Raw genomic sequence first — 19,672 nt, 5'->3', positions numbered from 1 at the left:
ATATCATGGTTTTTTTTTTATTGACTTTTTCATCTAGTCTTAATGTTTCATTATGAAATGCCCATTTCATAAAAAAAAGGGTTTGAGGTTTTTATAAAAGCTTTATTTTCAGACTTCTTGTCTCTTCTGATTCACATCCTGTGTAGTCTGTGCTGTTCGTTGAATTAAGTAATCCCAGAAAGTTCAGGGAGTTCGCAACCGTGTAAATGACTGTGGACTTCAGCTGCATGGAGATGGCCGTAGTTCAGATTCAGGTAAGAGTGCAAATGAGCTAAAATTGGTGAAATGTTTTTGCAGTTCAGAACACTGAGGGGGCGGTGCATTAACACTGTTGACTGTGCTGTCATTGGCCACACTGAGCCCTGGTACCCCGTTGATGACCCTTCAGTTTTGGGCTTCCTAATTTCCTATTCCTGGTGCTTGGCAAGAAAACCAATGGTTTACCGCGATCTTGGCTCCACAGGAGCTAAGGATGGCTTCAAGGTTAAGAGTTGAAGGTGTTGCATTTCATGGCTGGAATTCCTAATCGTATTGTGTTCAGTTTCGGGGATGGTAGCGAGGGGCTCTGCTGCCGTAGGTCCAGAGATCAGCAGACATGGGCCTTGGAAGGTCTGCTCTAGGGCCCGGCTGGGAACTGGGGGTGTGGCAGTGTGAGAAAGGGGGTTGTGGGGCAAGCAGAGTGCACTCTTGTAATTAGAACAATTGTAACCCCCCCCTACATACCTGCAGAGATGTCTCTAGAACTTCCCTCACCTTTGTTTTTCCTCTAGGAAGCAGGCTTTACTCCCATCAGTGGCATCTTCTGTTGCCAAACCACAGAGGTCTCATGGGGAGGGAGTTTGCTCACTGAAGGCCGAGGCAAAATCGAAGTGCAAAAGGTGGCTAAAATTTGCAAGTGAACCATTGGGTTACCTTGCCCGACGCCTTAAAAGAGCCTCTCCTGGGCTGAAGGAGGCTGCATGATTACCTCTGCTATGTAAAGCAGGGGGACGGGCCGATTTTGTCTCCAGCTTGATGTTAATCTGTGCCCGATGCAGGAGCGGGCTCTTCCAGGCTCACTTCATTCTGCCGGTCGTTTGAGAATTGGGACCTTTTCATGTAATCATCTGATGCAAAGTCGATTGTTTTCCATCAGAGCTGGCTAGACTGGATGTGTAAGTTTACACGGGGTGTTCAGTGCCTTTGCTCTTGCCAAATTAGTCTCAACGGGCTTTCAGCTGAAGAATACTGCTCTTTCTTTTGAAGAAAATCTAGTGTTATGGTTTTGTAATGGTCAGTTAAACCGCAGGGCTGTCCGCGGGGGTCCTGGCCTGCCGGACAGCAGAGTATGGGTGCTGATGGGTGTGAAGATATCCTAGCTTGAGCTGTGTGAAGCTGCTCAAGCCCGTTTCAGCAGACAATCCACTTGGTTTCATTCATAGTTCTGAATGACTTTGTACCGAAGGGGGAAATGTGCTATGTGATGGAAGGAAAGTTGAAAAGTTCACTTCAAACGCTAGGGCATCTTTCTCAGAGCCGTCGGCAGCAGGCTGGTGTTCTGCCCTGGTGACTCTACCGCAGCTAGCGTGTGAGGTTGGGCTCGTCGGGCTGATCTGACTGGCAGGTAGCCAGGCCCGAGCACGGGGTCCCGGGCTGCTCGAGAAGACGCTCCCGGATGTCGGCGGGCTGCCTGCGAGCGCCGGCGGCCGCGGCCGTGTGCCGCTGCACCCTGCAGAAGTGCGAAAGGGAAGCGCACACTTCCTGCTCGCCGCCCCGCCACGCTGCGCCGTCTGCAGCGAGCACCGCTGTAGCGCACAGTCTGTGCCCAGGCGTGCTGGGTGTGGTGTTCAGATTTTAGACAGGCTTGAAGACTGTTCAAGAGGACACGCGCTCCCAGTCTGAGGCGGCCTGAACAGCGTCAAGAGTACATCCTTTGTTGGAACTGGTGTGAGGTGCATCATCTGTAAAAGAATAGGATTTTAAACACAAAATGGGAGCTAAACGTTGAGCTAATAATTCAGGAAAGAGTGGAGAAAAAGATCAGTGCCACGCCAGTCTTAACATGTGAAACATTTCACTCAGATGCTGTTTTGACTGCTGGAATTGTGCTTGATGATGATGATGATTATTATTATTATTGAGAGTGCCAGAGAGCTGTTTCAACCATTTCTGTCGAACATGAAACTTGCTTTTCTCTTGCGTAGAGAGGGGTGGCTGGAGAATGTAGGCTTCTTACATGAAGGTTAAAATTAAAATAAATGACTTTTTCCACAGTAACTCCATTATCACATAAGTGGTCATTGTTGGTAAGGGGCGTTGGGGCTCAGCAGGCAGGGTGCCTGCTGTGACACAAGCCACTCGGCCAGGTGCCTGAGGCTGATACCCTGGTTTCCATGAAGAAAGGGCTGTAGACTTAGGATTGATGGCTCAATTAGCTACTAACCACTAACCAGGCCAGATGGTCCTTTTGCCCTCGTCTCGTTTGTAACCTTTCTTCCCCTCTCACGATGCATTACTTGCATAGGATGTGATTCTTTTTGCAGAGAGAGGCTGGTGGAGTGGTGACACCAGATTGCCTGTTCAGTGTTGTGATAACAGGTGCAACGTTACTGTTCACTCATGTTAATTTTGTATCATCAGAAGGTTTAAAACTGTCAGTGTCCAAATCTGTCCCATGCGTTTTCTTAGAAGCAGCGTGTTTGTCATGTTCATCTGATTTTTTTGGGAAGCTAATTAGGAATCGCCACTTGTGTAATTTCTTGACATAATTTAGAAGCTATACCAATTTCAGATGAGAGCAAGACTAATATGTGCATCAGCCTATTTTATTTGTACAGCGTGATACTGGAACATTTTTCAGCTCTGGAACACTTGTCCTAAACTAAGAGTGATTCTGAAAGCAATTCTAACTTGAGATTCAAAGCACATCTCCACAGAGCATTTCTTGGAATGCATAATAAAGCACGTTGAGTCTTAAAAAGCCAAGGGAATAAAAGGATAGGAAAGAATTTTCTTATTTCAAAGAGCTGAATAGTTATTGTAAAATTAATAATTTTGTATCAATAGCTGAGAACACCTTATAAAAGATCAGACTTCTTCAGGACTAATGTTGGTGGAACTCCATTGCTTCTCGGAGGTCCTGTGACTTCTACTGCTCACTGGCCCATGGGTCATGTGACTTGTTTCCTGTACCAGAAGTCACCTGACCTGTACTGTGTCCCCCAAGAGTCACGTGACCTCTGCACCGCACCCATCATAGAGGTGGGAGGTGGGCCTTTTAAAATGCATTAAGATTAGAAGTGAAAAGGCTCAAGAATGCACTATAATTACTAATTTATTTATTTAAAGGAGCGACCTGAGACAAATTAGTTGAAACTGTCCATGCTTCTCAAGTTTGTAAAGTCGGTGCAGTAACCCTACAGCTATCTGTGGATGGCGCTGTAGTTTAATTTAACTCTAAAATGAATGTCCAATAATGTAAAAACATCATTCTTCCACTTCAGAAATATTGCCAGACTACGTCCTATGTTGCTGCTAACTGTTGCTGAAAAGCTGGTCAACACTTTTGTGTACTCTCATATTGATTACTGTAGTGACCTACTCTCTGGGGTATCTAAATCCACCCTAAACAAACCTCTCTGCATCAAGAATTCAGCAGCCAGAATCCTGACCAGGTCTAGTGCAAGTGATCACATCACTCCTGTCCTGAAGTCCTTGCACTGGCTTCCTGTCAGGTTTCATGTCGACTTCAAAGTCCTTGTGCTCTCCTATAAGGCTCTGCGTGGTTCGGCACCTCATTACCTACCTGCCTGTCTTACTTTCCACCTCGCAAGCATCATTCATCTAATTCTCTTTTCCTGTTTGTCCACCAATTCTATCCCCGGATCACAGAGTTGCCTTGCCTAAACACTTTCAAATCAAAATTCAAAACCTTCTTCTTTAGGAGGATTTTCATTTAATTGCTTTGCTTTCCTATTGTATCCCAAATGCTATTAAAATTGTATAATCCAATATTATTATTATTATTATTATTATAGAAGAGTACAGCAAAGAGATGTCCATGGGTGTAAGTTTACAGTGAAAGCAGAACTGCTTTATTAAGTCAAAGAACAGTGTCAAAACGTACATATATTTTTCTATTTTATATTATTATGATATACATTTTATCAATATTTTATCAAATGTCCTGATTACATTGTAATCATGAGACAGGTTACATTTATTTTTAGCGTATTATGTAAACTGAGCAATTCAGAATGATCTGGTGTGGGTCAGGTATGCGTTGTTTGTTTCCATAATAATAATAAAATGTATAAATAAATACATAAAACATACTGAAGAGCAATTCCTTAATGGACCTGCAGCCTGAAATCATTTTCCCATAATCCTACTCATCTTTTTCTACAGAAGCTGTCAGTAACTACCTGTTCAAGATATATACCTCTTATCTCAGCCTGTCTGAAGCACACCACACAGCAAAGATATAAATGATTTCCAATTTTCACAGCCCAGAACTCTGAACACTGTGCCCCGGGCCAGTTGTTTGCTTTGCACATCTGTGTGATTTCAGAGCTGTGTAGATGCACTTTCTAATCTCATCTCTGTAATTGGGTACAGAAAATACTGATCAAACACGGGCAATATTTAGTACTTTTGCAGTTCAGCTGCTTTGCCGTTCTGTCTGTTGTCCTGCGTGTTTTATCTAAAGAGAACGAAACGCAAATTCAGTCTTTTCGACGGCTTGAAATTCCTGAGGCTCAGATCGGCTGTTTTAGTTTCCCTCCACAGGGCTGCCTTCTGTGTTTTACATCACAAACTAGGAACCTGGAACCTCTCTCTTATTAGCTCAGCAATGCTTTCTGTAGAATTGCAGCTGTTGACAAAATATTTTTTTTCCCCCAAGAAACAGTGAACATATTAACAGGAAAAGGTTCATGCCAGGTGGTCCGGTCCTGTTCCTGGAAGGCTGGTGTATCTGCAGGTTTTCTATGTCTCTTTAAAACAGGAGCAGCACCTGAAGAGTTGGGAGAAGCTGTTAAACTGGTCCAGTTAAGAAAGTAACCAGCTCTTTTAGTCAGGATTGGATTTATACCTATATATATTTAAAGACCAAATAATCTCTGTCAAAATGATATACCGTCTTTATAGTACATAACACAACACAGACTGCAGTAACGCCAGCATGTAGCCACAGAACTAACAGGTGTGCCGCAGTGTTTGACTATCTTAATATCTGTTACTGCAGCTTGACACGATCACTGCATGACATCACAGGTAAATGGTGGACCAGTGGGCTCTGAGAGAGTGAGGCTTAATTCAAGTTTCATGAAATTCAGGACAAATCACCACAAAAGTTCACTATGGTTACTTTAAGTCTGCAAATATATCAAGTAGGTACTGTAGCTGCGTCAAAGAACAAGTAAAGGTTTATTTCATGCCAAAAAAAGAAAAGAAACAACATTTCAGCTGTGGAGCCACACCCGACGAAGGCTCCTCATTTGCAAATATGTACTTAAATTGCAAAATGTACTCAAATCCAGTCAAACTTGAGTACATGTATTACCAAGCTTTTACAACATCAAAATGATTTTGCAAGATGTGGAAGTGCATTTAAAACTGAGCACAAGATGCACTATGCACTACTTTACCCAAAGGGTGGTGGAGGTGTGGAACAAGCTATCCAGGCATGGGGTAGGAGCCGACACCCAGGCCTCTTTCGGGAAACAGCTGGAAGACATTGGCAATTACTACTTCCTACCGAACAGGCCAGATGAGAGGAAGCAATTCGGCCTGTTTGTAACTTTTCCTTCTTTCTCATTCACTCGAGCGCTGGCTCCCAGTCCTGCTCCTGGGAACTCACTGGTGTGTGCTCCAGCCCAACTCTCAGTTTTACAACCAAACCCTTCATTACTTATGGCTTAATGAGAAGATTCATTTGAATTGTTTATTCCCAGCTTAACCTCTGTGTTTTGTCAGTGAAACAATCACCCAAACTTGTGACTGCAATAAAAATGCAAATATTCAGGTGAAGCAACTTCTTCCTGGATCAAGCAAGGGAATAAACAGACAGAGAGTGTGTGGTAAACTCTCCCCACCTCCCTTAACCTAGCAAGTTCATTTTTTTATCTATTAAAATAGCAAATTGTTCCAGACACCCACCTCCCACCGAAATTGCTCTCAAAATCATATTCGCAAAAGGCACTTAAATCGACCAAACGTTTTCTGAGAAGGAGCACTATTGCCCTCTTGAGGTCATATGTTAAAATTGCAGCGTCAGGGTTTCACGAATACAATGTGCCGGTATTTACATACTGTAGGGAACTTTATAGAACTCAGTTATATGTCGGTTATAATAATTTCCTCAACACACACACAATGACAAAAAAAATCCAACCATGGATATATGTAATGGTTTGTACACTAATTGCACAAACTAATGGAAGTGGTCACCACAGGGCACTACTAAGAGAGTCCACTTCTTCAGTGCATCAGCTATATGCATATGATCATGAAAATACAGACTCCTACTTGTTACTGATTATGCTTTAGGTCAACCCAGCTCTGAAGTATTATTATAATAGGTTCTTGATGACTATTATGGTGATTACATTGCACCCTCTCTGAAATACATCTGAAATTTTGTCTATAAAAAAAGTCATATTTGTGTCCTTCAGGGTGTTTATGCCCGCACCAGTTTTATTCACACCTTCAACCTGAAGTACGAGGAAGGCGTACAAACCCAGCGAAGCGCACAGGCCTGTCGAGGGAGACTCGATCCCAACGCACGCAAACACACCCTCAGTGAACCAGCAACGCAGGACGAAACGAGGGATTTCTTACCTCCAGAAATAACCCCCCGCCTGCTTCACTGACGCACTGCAGGTGGGAATGGGGGATTCGTACGCGGGCTCAGACTGGCCCCCAGTTCCTCAACCGTTAACTCACGGATCCCTTATTAAAAACACGACGATTGCTAATTAGAAAAGGTTGAATGTCTATAGGATCCCGAACTGCTATAGGTATATAACATATTGCAAGCATTTTATGACCTGCTATTTGGTAGGTCAGCTTGTAACTGACGTCTGTTATGATTACTTTTGCTATTGGGGGTTTCATTTAAACTCAGCTGGACTGAAAACTTAACAGACCAATATTGGCACATTCTATCTCGGTCTCTAAAAGTTTTTAATTCAGGGGTTCCGAGTCTAGTTCCTTAACAACCCTAGGACCTGAGATGTCTTTTATAGGAGTAGTTCTTGATCTATTTTATGACTCAGTTAGAGCAGGGAATTCCAGTTCCAGTCCTGGACTGCCATTGGCTCTGAATCACTTAATTGGTTCCAGCAGTTGCTTAATTAAGGGGCGTTAACATGTTTTTCTAATCGCTGCTCCCTGCTATTATAGGCAGCTTTATAAGACTCCCAAGACTCTCTCCAGGCTGAGGGTAGCAGTGTCCCGTCTGCCCTTTCTTTCCTGCTTTTAAAAATGTTGAAAGTGCGACCTCTAGTGGTTACATACAGCACTGGAACTGCATTCCTCTTCACCGATATAAGGTTGGAAAAAACCACAATACCTACCCAAAACAAACATGCAAGTGTTAATGAAGGCTCCAACATTTTTATATTCACACTCAGACATCCTTGTCCCGCCCTTCTCTGCAACGTCGTCTTCTGCAGTGCAAAGATGTGAGGCCCAACACAGTGCAATAGGTAAACCACATACTTTATTTAAAATACAGAACAAAAAACATTGCCAGGTAGAAATTCTTTTCCATTTCAATACAAATATTTCCAAAAAGTAAAATAAGTATTTCAAGAGGAAGGAAAAAAAAAACTCTCATACGACATCACACCCGCTCTCAGAGCTCCTGGAAGAAATGTGAGACAGTACAGTTGTAAGAGAGCACAACATACAGCACAGCTTCGGTCTAACACATGGAAATTTCATCACCAAGAATAACACCTTCACTTCTGGTTGACCAGACTGACGTTCTGCAGCGGGAACTTAAAACCATCCCCGAAGGAACGATCGCGGAGGCAGGATTAAAATCCATCCCTCCGACAGATATCCAAGATTCAAAGCTAACCCAGATGGAAAAAGTCTTTTTCGAAGTTGCTTTACTTACAGATCAACCTAACAAGGGTTCCCCCCTTCCTTCAAAACTTTGGACTCTTCTTCACGCACCTCAAAATCATCGATCGCATACAATTTAAAACTGCTACACGACCAGGCCCCTTTGAATAATAATAATAATAATAATAATAATAATAATAATAATAATAATAATAACAAAAAGACTTTGAGAGCTGCAAAACAAACAAGCCAGCTTCTTCTGCAACACTGATTCCAAGGACCTGCATTCTCACTCTGCAGCTCCGACGAGGACACCGTCTACACTGAACACGTTCAGCCTCGAGCGTTTCACTCTGAGCGGCAGGCGGCTGCACAAGCTGGTCTTTATGCACTCTGGCTGTTCAAAGTAATGTTAGGTCTCAATTTCCTTTCTGAATTGCAACCGCAGCACTCCTGGGGAGGCCCGGGAGGCAGACCCGGGTCCTGGAGACAAGCAAGCGGACCACAGGTTTAGCAGACTGAATCAGGAATAGTGGGACATCATCCCTGTCACCGAGGGGGAGAGCACCCAGCCCGCCCAAAGTCATTTTTAACAGTACCTTTCATTTCCTAACCTGCCATGACACCGGCCACACCGCGGCGGCGGATGGTTACCATCGTGGGGGTGGATCCACGCAGAACTGCTTTTAACAAGATGAAGGACTACCTTGCTGCTCTCACCACATGGTTATTTGGTTATCAAGAGAACAGGAGATACGCATGGCTAAAAACCCAAAGTAGCCGCCACATCGCTAGTTTCTTCCTATTGTTACTGCCGCAGGTGGAACCTGAATTATTCCAAAATGGTGCTGAATCGGTTACAATTCACATTATAGAAAACTGAAGTCAGTTCAGCTGTCCGGTTTTTGTTATGTGTTCGGGGAATTAAATGAAATCCAGACTGACAGATCTTTAAAAACGACAAACCTAAGGCCCCACAAATTCTTCGAATACTGATGTTAAACCTCTGCAGAACACAACAGTTACTAAACTAAGTGGCAACATGGTGTACATTAATGAAACTGTAGAAGCCACACGTCCTTCAGAAATGCCATGATTTTAATAACTTACTGAAGCTGAACAAAGACCTAAAATGTATAAGGAAAAAAAAAAGTTAAGGTTTAAGGTTTCTACTAACTTTATAAATGTTGTTACACCCCTGGTCTGTATCATTTCAGCCTGCTTCATTAAAGGGAGTTTTCAGAAGAGAATTGTGATCTTAAACATTTTAAATAGTTTTGCTTGAACAGGAACAAAAAAATCCCAAATCAGTGGCATTAAAAAAAAATAACTCCACTTTTTTTTAGTCCTTATTAGAACTCAATTATTAAAATGCATTTAGAAAATAATTTACATAGTCTCGGTATCATTTCAATGTGGATTTCTAAAGGGCTCTCTCTCTACTGGAATTTCATGCAATGCTGAAAAGACCCAGGCTAGCAGCTGTCTCATGCCATCTTCAGCTCCTCCTTTGCCCTGTGGAGTGAAGAAAATCTTTTTTAGCAGTGCCCAGTTTTACCAGCACTGGTCTCCCACTTAACCTTTTACAATTCCATACCAGAGCATTTAGATCACAGATTGCTGGGAGCAGTCTTAATCAAGAATAGCAGAAAACACCTACCCAAACAGAATCCTTTTGTTCCTTCCACATTTGGAAGTAAACTACACCACAGACCTGTTTAATAGAACAAAGCTTTAGCTATCCACTAGACGTAATGTGCTAATATCTAATACGTTATTGTGTAGATAACAAATCGGAAGCACTTAACTCACAGTTGAAATGGCTAGCCTAGAAAGGAAAAGCTAAAGCAGACTGATTCTGCTGCAAGGTGAGCCACGCTTGGAAGAACCCCAGAATCACCATACCTGCTGTGAGAATTTCTTGGAAACAGAGGGATTGAATGCCGGATGCACAAACCATGCTTTCTTCCTACTGTTGGCCATATAATCCTGTTATATGATATACGCTCTGATGACATATAGCTAACCAAGTGATCTTTAAACAAGATACTCTAATCATGCTGGAGCAGCGATCCAAACAAGATTAAATTGATTTTTATCTAATAGTTGGACCAGTTTTCATTTGTTGGAACCCATGTGTTTCTAGTGTCGTAGCAGATCTTAAAAACACCTACCCCTTTGTTTCCATTTTTTCTTCTGCGGCTTTCTCCTCCTCTTTTACATCTGAAATAAAACATGCCATATGAGCCTTCAAGCCTTCTTTCACTTTAGAACACAAGAATGGCTCCTCTCGTTTCTAACTATTCAGCCAATCAGGGTAGCAGGTTGAAGGTAAAATCATCAAGTAACACTATAAAAAAAAGTGCTTGCTGTTCTCTGCTTTAAAATGCACTTTCCTTTAGTTTCCACTTGTGTAGCCTGGTTCTTAACTTACACACCTTAAATCAAACCCTTCATAAATAATTGAGACAAGTTAAAAAATGAATAAGGGGGCAAACATGGTCATTAAAAGGGATGTTTAGAAACGGGATACACATGAATTTATCACTTTAGAGAATTTCTCACATCTACAAAATAACCTCATACCAGTGATTAAGCTCAGAAAACTGGTTTCATCTTGTCACCCACCCTTCTTCTCCTCTCCATCCTTCTCCTCCTCCGTTTTCACTCTCTTTGCCTTCTTGAAACTGGCAGCGTTCTTTCTGCCACCCTGGCCTTCATCCTCGGAGTCCGAGAACTCCTCATCACAGGCTATCCTCTTGTCGTGAGCCCGGACTGCAGCAAACAAGCGGGCCGTCAGACTGAGGGTTTCCGCGCGTCAACTGACCGTACCACACACTGCCACACAGGGACCGGACGCTCATCCCGTGTCAAGACACAGGGCCCGGGCCTCCGGCGCCGCCATTCCTCAACCAGGACCGGCAACAGCCCGATCCACACTTTACACAGGACGCAAAACAAAATCCCTACCTACATTCAAATGGGCGATATTTTAAAAAAAAGATTCAGAAAACAAAAGAGAACGGTCACCGATTCTCTTACCACATGGCTAACAGTTCATGTATCTACAGTGGGCACGCATTTCAAGCGAAGATGTACCCTTAGCTGCATTAGACTACTTTATCTTATATAATACTTAATTGTATACACCGATTGTTTTATTCAAGCCTCTCAAACCTTAAAAGGCCCAGATCTGTCAGTCTACCACCCTCTGCCCGCGCCCCCCACCCCCAGGGACCCACTCACTGGAGATGCGCTTGTCGGGGTCCTCCTCCTCCTCGTCCCCACTGTCCTCCTGCACGGCGTCCTCGGGGATGGCCTGCATCTGCACCCCTGGCGCGTGGGGCAGCATGCGCAGGTTCTCGAACAGGCGCTGCCTGCGGGGAAATCGCACCCTGTGAGCTCGCCCGCCCAGCCCGCGCCAAGACACCCGCACGCCACACAACCTGGATGAGCACATGAAGCAGCCGAGACAGGCACCTGTCCACCCAGGCACAGAACGGTTCTCATGCAACAACATTTTAGTGCTTATTTCCAACCACGGGCAGTATAGTGGTATAGTGTTTCGGGCTCTGGGCCTCTCAGCAAAAGATTGTAGGTTCAAATCACAGGTGAGACACTGTTGTTGTACACTTCAGAAAGTTACTACAGCAGGCTGAGTGAAGTAAAATGCCTAGCTGCAACAATGGTTGCAAATCTAGGATGCTTTGGATAAATGTGTTTTTAGTATTTACTTGCAGCAGACACACTTTCAGAGCTCGAAACTATGCATGTGTACAGAAACTGGTTAAAAACCAGAAGAAAAACAAATCACTTACTTTATTTTCTCCAGGTAATCATTTGTGTTCTGGTTAGTCATGTTTGAGGGGCTGATGTGGAGCTTGAAATCAGGTCCAAAGTATTCAAAGTAATCGTTATAGGGTAGCTCTACAAAGCAAGGAAAGATCAGAAGACAAATGTAAGGAATTTGAAAAGGAGTCTTAAAAGTTATTGCTTGCTATACAACTGAGTGAAGTTTTTTCCCTCAAGCAAATGAGAAGAAAGTGAAGAGGAGTAATACGTCTTGCAATCTTGCAAAAACACTTGGTAACAAGCAGCACAGATTTCCAAACCAAAGTCTGACAAAATCTGATTTTCAAGATAAAAGGGTAACTTCTAATTTCTGATTTAGCATGTTCCAAAAGATACCAATCCCAGGTGTGCCGGTGAAGCACCGCCCTGCTCGAAAAACGCCAAGGCCTCCAGCTGCCCCGCGGCAGGACTGACCGTTGGGAATGGTGCTGTCCAGCGCCACGGCGGTCTCGTACGTCCAGCAGCGTGCCACGTTGCGGATGGTGTAGCCTCCGCCCCCCAGCATCAGCAGGGGGAGGTTGAAGCTCTTCATGTACTCCACACACTTGGCGTGGCCTGAAACACAGAGATCAAACCGGGCTTGAATCGCGGGACCCGGAAAAACCCACGCAGCCGTGAGCAGAGAAACAGGCCGACAGCGTGCGAAGCAAAAGGGAAGACGAGGCGCAGGGCGACGAGCACAACCTGCCTTCGTCTCTCCCACTGGACATGAGGCAGCGTCGCAACAAGAAGACCCGGTTTTTACGAGTTCTTTGCTCAATAACCTAGGAGCTTAGCACGGCGTGACCGGCCTCGGCACAAGAGTATAAAACAGAATCAATGGAAATTGACTTCAAAGGAACTGACCACGCATGTAAGCTTATCATTGCATAAAAATGCAAAACATGAACAAAAAAAACTACTACAGGGACTTCAAAGGAGGAACTTTTGGAACTCTGCCTCCTAAGGTGCCATTTCAGAACACAAAATGTAGACTTTTTCCAAGGGTACTAAAACTGTTTTAAGTTTTAACATCACTGAAATGTCATGCTCAGTGTGGTACGAATGCTATGGTAAAAACTACACAGCATTAAATAAAACGTCATCAGTTCTCCCAGACCTGAACTGTTTAAGAGGTTTCATTTACACTATATCATGGAGAGTACACTTTAGGGGAGCTGCAGGGCAGCCACACCCAACATTAGATCATTTCTGCACTTGCAGAAGCAACCTTGTATAGTTTTAGACATCGCCAAACAAATCCGACAACCAAAGACAGATGCGAGATCCACCAGGAACTGGGGCACACGAATACTACGTATAAAGCTGTCCCCGTCATTCAGCCTGTGCGATGTCTGGCCGCATTTCTGGGGCACATGTACCTTTAATTGTCAGGTTGAAACACCCAAGCCTGTCCCCAGATAACGAGTCCGCACCACACTGAAGCACAACCGCGCTCGGCTGGTACATCTCCATCACTTTGGCCATGATCTAAAACAGGCAGAGACGCATTGTAAGCAAGGATCCGGTGCAGTGAGCAATGTATATGAAGCATACGACAACAGTCACACACGAGAGATGGCCATTCAACCCATCCAGCATCCTTTTGGTAGCAATTATCTTAACTGCTCTCTCCAAGGATCTCATCCAGCTGTTTCTTACATTCAACATATATTCAATAATATCCAACGTGTTGTACAACAAGCATGTACTAAAAATAATCAATTCATAAGAAACTGAGGTTCGCTGGCATATTAAATCACCATAGATATTCAATAGTAACGAAATCGCTACCTATGTTCAGATCAGGATGCGTGTTAAGAGTCTATGAACACAAATGTGTTTTGTATAGATGCTTTAACGTTTTCCAGAATTTTACTGTAAATGGGTCATTCATTAATTAGGTATAAATTAAACTAAGTTATGCAACTAAAGCCTTACTATCCGTTTCATAAAGGTAACCCTCACAGGTTTTATTGGAAGAAAAGGCAACTTACTGGTTTAAATATGGCTTCATAAGACTCATCATCTATTCCATCCCTGAGTGGGTAGTTCACAGCATAATACTTGCCCTTGCCTGCTCCAATGTCCTGCACAAGAACAAGGGGGATTTTTGCCATCAATGCACTTACAAAAAAACACAGCCTGTATACGTATAAACTAGAGCAACACCAGGCTGAAGCTTTTGTCCTTTGAACTGCCTTGTGCGAGGGCTGACTGCGGCACCCGTCTTGAAGGAGCACTGCTGCTGCTTACACTTCCAACACCATGTGGAAACGCAAAGAAATACTGACCCAGCAGGCGAGACAGAAGAAAGGCATGATTCTACTCCCATGTTTAAAAGTTTTAATGCTCCTTACAAAACAGTAAAACCTTTCAACTACGATATCAATTTTTGTCATACGCAGATAAAGGACGGACAAGAAAGGCAATGGATATATTCTCTAGTCCGTCACCCCGGACTCCCAGCAATGAATTGCAACACATAAGCAATTGATGAATTCCCCGATCAATTAGTACACTTTTGTGCCCGTGCACTGAATTCTCTACCGCACAACTATTTTGGGAAAGCAGTCCAGCTTGACTTCGCCTAATCGGAAAGCCACTTGCAGAGTTAAATGTATTGTGGGCACATTCTGCAGGGCAGGAAAGCCACGTGCTCCACAACGCACTGTACATTGTCAAAGATGTGAAAAACCCTTTTGTCACTCACTCGGAGATCTCCAGTGCCAGGGAAGTATTCTCCGTATTTATGAAAGGACACAGTCATGACTCGGTCTGTGGTGTAGAAAGCTTCCTCCACGCCATCTCCGTGGTGTATATCAATGTCGATGTAGAGGACTCTTTGGTGGTATCTAAAACAGACAAGTCAGGTAAACCTGCATCACCTCCTAGGCAGGACAAAGGGGATTCCAAAATTATGCAAAATAACAAAACGCAGAAAGTAAACTTGATTTTTTTCCCTTCCATTGTAATTCCAAAGATGAAAAGTATTATAAAATACCACAACGAATCAAAAACAACTTTAATAATGAACAGCCATGGTCACTGTTCTGAGTGGAGTTTAAAAACAACATGCTCAGCTCAAAACAAAAAAAGGGACACCTCAGCTTACTTCAACAGCTCCAGGATGGCTAGGACAATATCGTTCACGTAGCAAAACCCAGAAGCCTCTGATTTCTTGGCGTGGTGAAGCCCGCCAGCCCAGTTGATGGCTATATCAGTCTGCTGCTTGTTTAGTTTCACTGCCCCAGCTACAGAGAGAAAACAGTTACTTCTTAGTGCTAACCCCCAGAAAGGACTACATACAAAGTTATAAACAGCTGTTTTGCACGCCTCTTCCCTATTCCTGAGCTCCAAATGTTAACAGTATCACAACACGGCAGGAATTTTAGTTAACAGGACATCATTCTTTTTGATCACACTAACCCCGTTGTTCTCACTTAAGAGCGTTACATTTATTCATCTTGAGCTGCTTGACTTGGGAGAGAGGAAGTTAATCTCCCCTGGCTAACGTGACTAAAACAAGACAACGATAACCACAACTGTTCAAAGCAAGTGTAGGTGTGGTTATAGCACATTCACACTTGAACAACTCGTACCGCTTTGTTCCCATCAACTCCAATTTACTTCACAGAACTACTACAGTTAAACGGGATAATCATACAGACTACAAAAAAAATAATCACTTCATTAAAACATTAACTTTCAGATTAGTCTTTTAAAAATAAATGCCAACGAAACTTGAAACCGACCCACTGAACCTCCTGTGGACAGCTGGCAGAACTCGAAAAGCCCATCAAACACAGGACAGTCTTCTCCAACGTTAACTGCAACGCAACAAGAAAGAAGTATGATCTTTAGATGGAAATCAAGGGCAACTTGCAACTGAAATCTTTCACTTTCCAGACATGACAATGAGATCATTAAGACCACGGAGCGTGCTTCATAGTTCTCTACTCTTTGAGTTTTCAGCCATATCGGGAGGAACAGGACCTTGCTGCAGGGAGACAGAAAGTCTTGTTAGCCTCTCTGTTGGAGAGGCGTTTTAATGCAAAGTTTTTCCAAGTGCATGCACTGACACCCACTCTGCACCGAAACCACCTTTACTGGGACACCGAGGAGCGCCGGAAAAGGGCGTCAAGCCACACGTCGGGGCTGGGAGCGGGGCACACACTTCCCAACCTCACATCTGGGGAAGACTCCCTACACGGGCGACCTCGCCCCCACGTGCACCGCGGCAACTGGCCACCGTCTATCAACGTCCACGGCCAACAACCCTCACGTTACCTCCGTCTCATCCCTCCTCCTCCTCAACGCCCGTCGATGGGCTGCGCAGGGCTCCGCTGGCCTCTACTCACATCTCTGCATCTGCTTGCTGTACTCCGACATGTTGTCCGGGCGGATCGACCTCAGGAACTTGATGTAGTCGTCGCTGTGGTACTTGGTCATCTCCTCGGCGTTCGCCTTGTGCGGACGCTAAGGAGACAGGGGAACGGGAACGTGAACACACGGAAAGAAGCCGCACTTCCCAAAATCCCGACAGGGTCGTCCTGGGACCAGGACCCTTGCAGCCCATCCATGTCAACAGCCTTCCCTTACTTCCTTCGGTGTCCCAGATGGGAAACGTGCTTTCCTGCCAAATAAAAGGAGGTACTCTTTGTGTTACATTTAGTCCATTAAGAAATAAAAAAAAAACATACATAAGATTAAATACCAAGTCTGAAACTTTATGAAACTCTCGCAACTGAGGAACATTGATGGTCATCAGTGAGTGAAAAAGATACACATGATGAATATTGAACATAACAAATAACTAAACCTAAAGAGGCATCATGGGAACACTATGAATGCTTGAACATGACAACAGTACCAGATTATTTACTCTTTTAACAAGGCATCATGGACAGCCACTACAATTTGCTCCCTCGAAAACCCTGTAGTTTGAGGTCTGTTTGGCAAATATTTTAATACTTCACCATATTATTTATTCCTATCTCATTACCGGAGCACAAACAGAAACCCTAAATAAACACACAACTGGCACAACTGGAACAGGGACGGGACAGGGTTTATAAGTTACTAATGCATGCAGCAACATTATCCTGAGAGTAAAAGAGAGAGAGAGAAACACTCTCGTACTTACATAAATTTCCATCTTCCTGTACAGCCCATAGTTCAGGAGCAAGTTGTGGGTCATCCGGATTCGGTGTGGCTTCATGGGGTGACCCTGACCGTAGTAATAGTTCCCAACATCCCCTACGAGGGCAGGGAAGATGGGAAGGAGCTGCATTAGAATTGCTTTGGCATTCGCGAAACCAACAGCAACATAAACAAAAGCATTCATCTTCAAAATCCAGATTCCTCAACAATGTGCCAGTCAAACAAATGTATCTACTTTGAAACGATCTAGGAGATGAACACTGGTATGTTGGAGGACCAGAAAACGTTACAGACCATACACTGAGAACAGTAATTAAAACCACAAATAAAGTTTTACGAGCTTAGAGCACTACCACAAATGAATACATGACGATAAAAAAAACCTGTCTTGAACAGAGAACACTACTGTACTCGAATCAAAGGCTGAATATACTCAAAGGCACTGACACCATCATCCTAAAGGACATCTTCAAAATGAGCAGTGAAACACCACCCAGAGGTCACACGCGGAAGTGCATAGCAAACTCAGATAGGAGGCTGTCTTACTTTACATCAAGAGTTGTGGGAGTGCACAACAAGCTACCAAGTCATACTGCTGATGCCGAAACCCTGGTTTCTTTCAAGAAACAGCTGAATAAGGACATTGGATCAATTAGCTACCAACCAGAGAAAGGACTAGATGGGCAGATCGGCCTTCGTTTATAATGTATCCACGATGAACTCCACTGGACCAAAACCTACATTTTATGGCAACGTTCAGAATTAACCAAGCGCCACAAGTTTTACAGTCAGCACCACGATCGTACATATGACACAAGCTAAACCCTCAGAGGACATCAAACTACCACCTCTGTGTACACTTATCATCTGTGCTCAAAGAAAGGCAAAACACTGCTCTTAAAAAGATAGGTGCACCCTCCAAAAAGGTGCTGGGTTAGTATCAGGAATAGTTATAAGCAACACAAGGTACATACCACAATCTTTGCGTGTTTATTAATGCGATGGATCCTAACCAGACTGCTGCCTGAAGATTTTACTGATCGTTTTTTTGTTCTCTTACACCCCTCAGCAAACTGCTAAAAACCTGCTTCTTCAGAAGAGCCTTTTTCTGAACTGGCTCTGATCTTCACCCCTCTGCTCCTACAGACTTTACTGCCCCTCTCATTGTGCATGTTCTGTATTATTGCCATAAAAACGAACCAACCTCCCGAGATAAAAAAAAAGGTGCATCTTTGGAGAAACTAAAGGAACGATTTAAGCAACTTGCTGTTGCTCGGTGGTTGCAAGGCCAGCTGCCCTGGCATGACTATTACAGGCTCGGAGGAGCGAGTCCACCCATGGCGGTCCGTGCGTGTCAAGCCACACCGGGCGACAGGGCCGAGGGGGCAAGGCGCCCCCACACAGCGAGCCCACGCAGGAGCCCCTCTCCGGCGGGGAGATGCCTGATGGAGGGGCCACTTCAGCCCTGTCTAGAGGGGGGGGGGGGGGCTGGTGTCAAACGAGCACAAGGGAGAGGAAGACCTCGCTCCCCCGCCTTGACGCATCCCGCCGCCCCGCTGCAAATCGATTCACAGCGGCTGCATCCACCGCCGGGGAAAAAACAAAAAACAAAACAAAAAAAACCCCGCACAGCATCAATAATTAAGCCTCTTTTTTCACTCCCCGGGTGTGCGGCATGTCGACCCCTCCGGGGCGGTAAAAATAAATAAATAAAAGGGACGCAGCAGCCCGTCTTTTTACCGACTCAGGTAACCCGGTCGCCGGGGGGAGACGGGCGACTTCGGGATTATTATGATGGCCAGTATGACGCGGGACTGGGGGGGAAGAAAACCAGCATGCAAACGCTGGAAAAGCCGCCGGAGACCACTGTGCATCGATAATTCAAATTTAGACCCCGCTTCAACTTATCCTGGCCATGATTTTAACTACGTTGCCCGGCAGCCCTCTTACTGCGGGAAGGAGGGGGTACGAGATGCTGCATGGCTCTATGAGCGCTTGGCCGGCGGACTCACCCCCCCCTCCTCCTCCCCCCAAAAAAAGGCTTTAAAAGAGACGATAAACGCAGCCCTCCCGGCGAATATCTCCGTGCGTGCACGTTACGCCGGCCGGGTTTTAGGAAAATACAACTTAAACTTTACCCTTACCGTCATAATAATAACAAACTTTTTTCTTTGTTCCTTGAGTCAGCGCCATTTTACCTCCAGACACAGCCACGGCCTGTCTACCGGGCGCTACGCAGCCCTAGCCACAACCGGGAACCTGGATTGACACCGCTGGAGCCAATCAGAGACTAGCTCGGACCGTAGCGGGCGGCCGTCTTTCCCCCTTTTGTCCAATCGCGTCCTTCGCAGGCGAATGGGTTATCCGCCCCTCTACAGAAGATAAACAAGGGTATGAAACTGTGTTTCTTTGAGCGCCATCTTGGCTCCGGTTATCCGTCCAGTTCAACCCTAAAGCGGTGTTCTCCGTGGGATCCAAAATGGCCCCAGTTTCAAAATGTCCAATATTCGGAAATCTCATTTTTACTTCAGGACTGTACCATTGTGGTTTAGTGTCCAGGGCGGCAGGGGTAACAATAAAATCGAATTAGACCAAAATAAATTTAAAAATATTTATATGATAAGAT

The 19,672-nt window shown here is 44.5% G+C and overlaps 1 protein-coding gene across 4 annotated transcripts; it reads right to left on the bottom strand.

The window, feature by feature from the left end:
* Nucleotides 1-7,683: 7,683 nt before the first annotated feature.
* On the bottom strand, nucleotides 7,684-19,302 carry hdac1 (histone deacetylase 1). 4 transcript variants are annotated; one of them, XM_015348802.2, is made up of 15 exons: nucleotides 19,191-19,302; nucleotides 17,030-17,142; nucleotides 16,245-16,362; nucleotides 15,639-15,713; nucleotides 14,999-15,137; nucleotides 14,597-14,738; nucleotides 13,881-13,973; nucleotides 13,266-13,374; nucleotides 12,319-12,459; nucleotides 11,871-11,979; nucleotides 11,299-11,429; nucleotides 10,681-10,827; nucleotides 10,227-10,275; nucleotides 9,713-9,766; nucleotides 7,684-9,567 (listed from the first exon to the last, which is right to left on the bottom strand). In XM_015348802.2, exons 1-14 carry the CDS (start codon nucleotides 19,237-19,239, stop codon nucleotides 9,754-9,756), a joined length of 1,428 nt encoding a protein of 475 aa, XP_015204288.1. In that variant the 5' UTR covers nucleotides 19,240-19,302; the 3' UTR covers nucleotides 7,684-9,567; nucleotides 9,713-9,753. The 4 variants fall into 4 exon arrangements, with proteins under 4 accessions (XP_015204288.1, XP_069051551.1, XP_006631299.1 ...); XM_069195450.1 differs by having other exon boundaries at nucleotides 7,684-7,846; XM_006631236.3 differs by lacking the exon at nucleotides 9,713-9,766.
* Between the last annotated feature and the right edge of the window lie 370 nt (nucleotides 19,303-19,672).

This window comes from Lepisosteus oculatus, chromosome 11 (assembly GCF_040954835.1).
Source record: "Lepisosteus oculatus isolate fLepOcu1 chromosome 11, fLepOcu1.hap2, whole genome shotgun sequence".
Classification (NCBI taxonomy): domain Eukaryota; kingdom Metazoa; phylum Chordata; class Actinopteri; order Semionotiformes; family Lepisosteidae; genus Lepisosteus; species Lepisosteus oculatus.
The sequence above is the reverse complement of the archived record's forward strand: the minus strand, read 5'-3'. Positions and strand labels throughout refer to the sequence as shown.

What these genes read in the sequence shown, in the direction of transcription:
- hdac1 (XM_069195449.1), bottom strand. Translation starts at nt 19,239, where the DNA reads ATGGCGCTGACTCAAGGAACAAAGAAAAAAGTTTGTTATTATTATGAC. An exon ending in CAGCAAGCAGATGCAGAGAT is followed by an intron (nt 15,714 to 16,244) that starts GTGAGTAGAGGC and finishes GTTGCGTTGCAG; the next exon opens with TTAACGTTGGAGAAGACTGT. An exon ending in CCCCGACAAGCGCATCTCCA is followed by an intron (nt 10,828 to 11,298) that starts GTGAGTGGGTCC and finishes TGTTTGCTGCAG; the next exon opens with TCCGGGCTCACGACAAGAGG.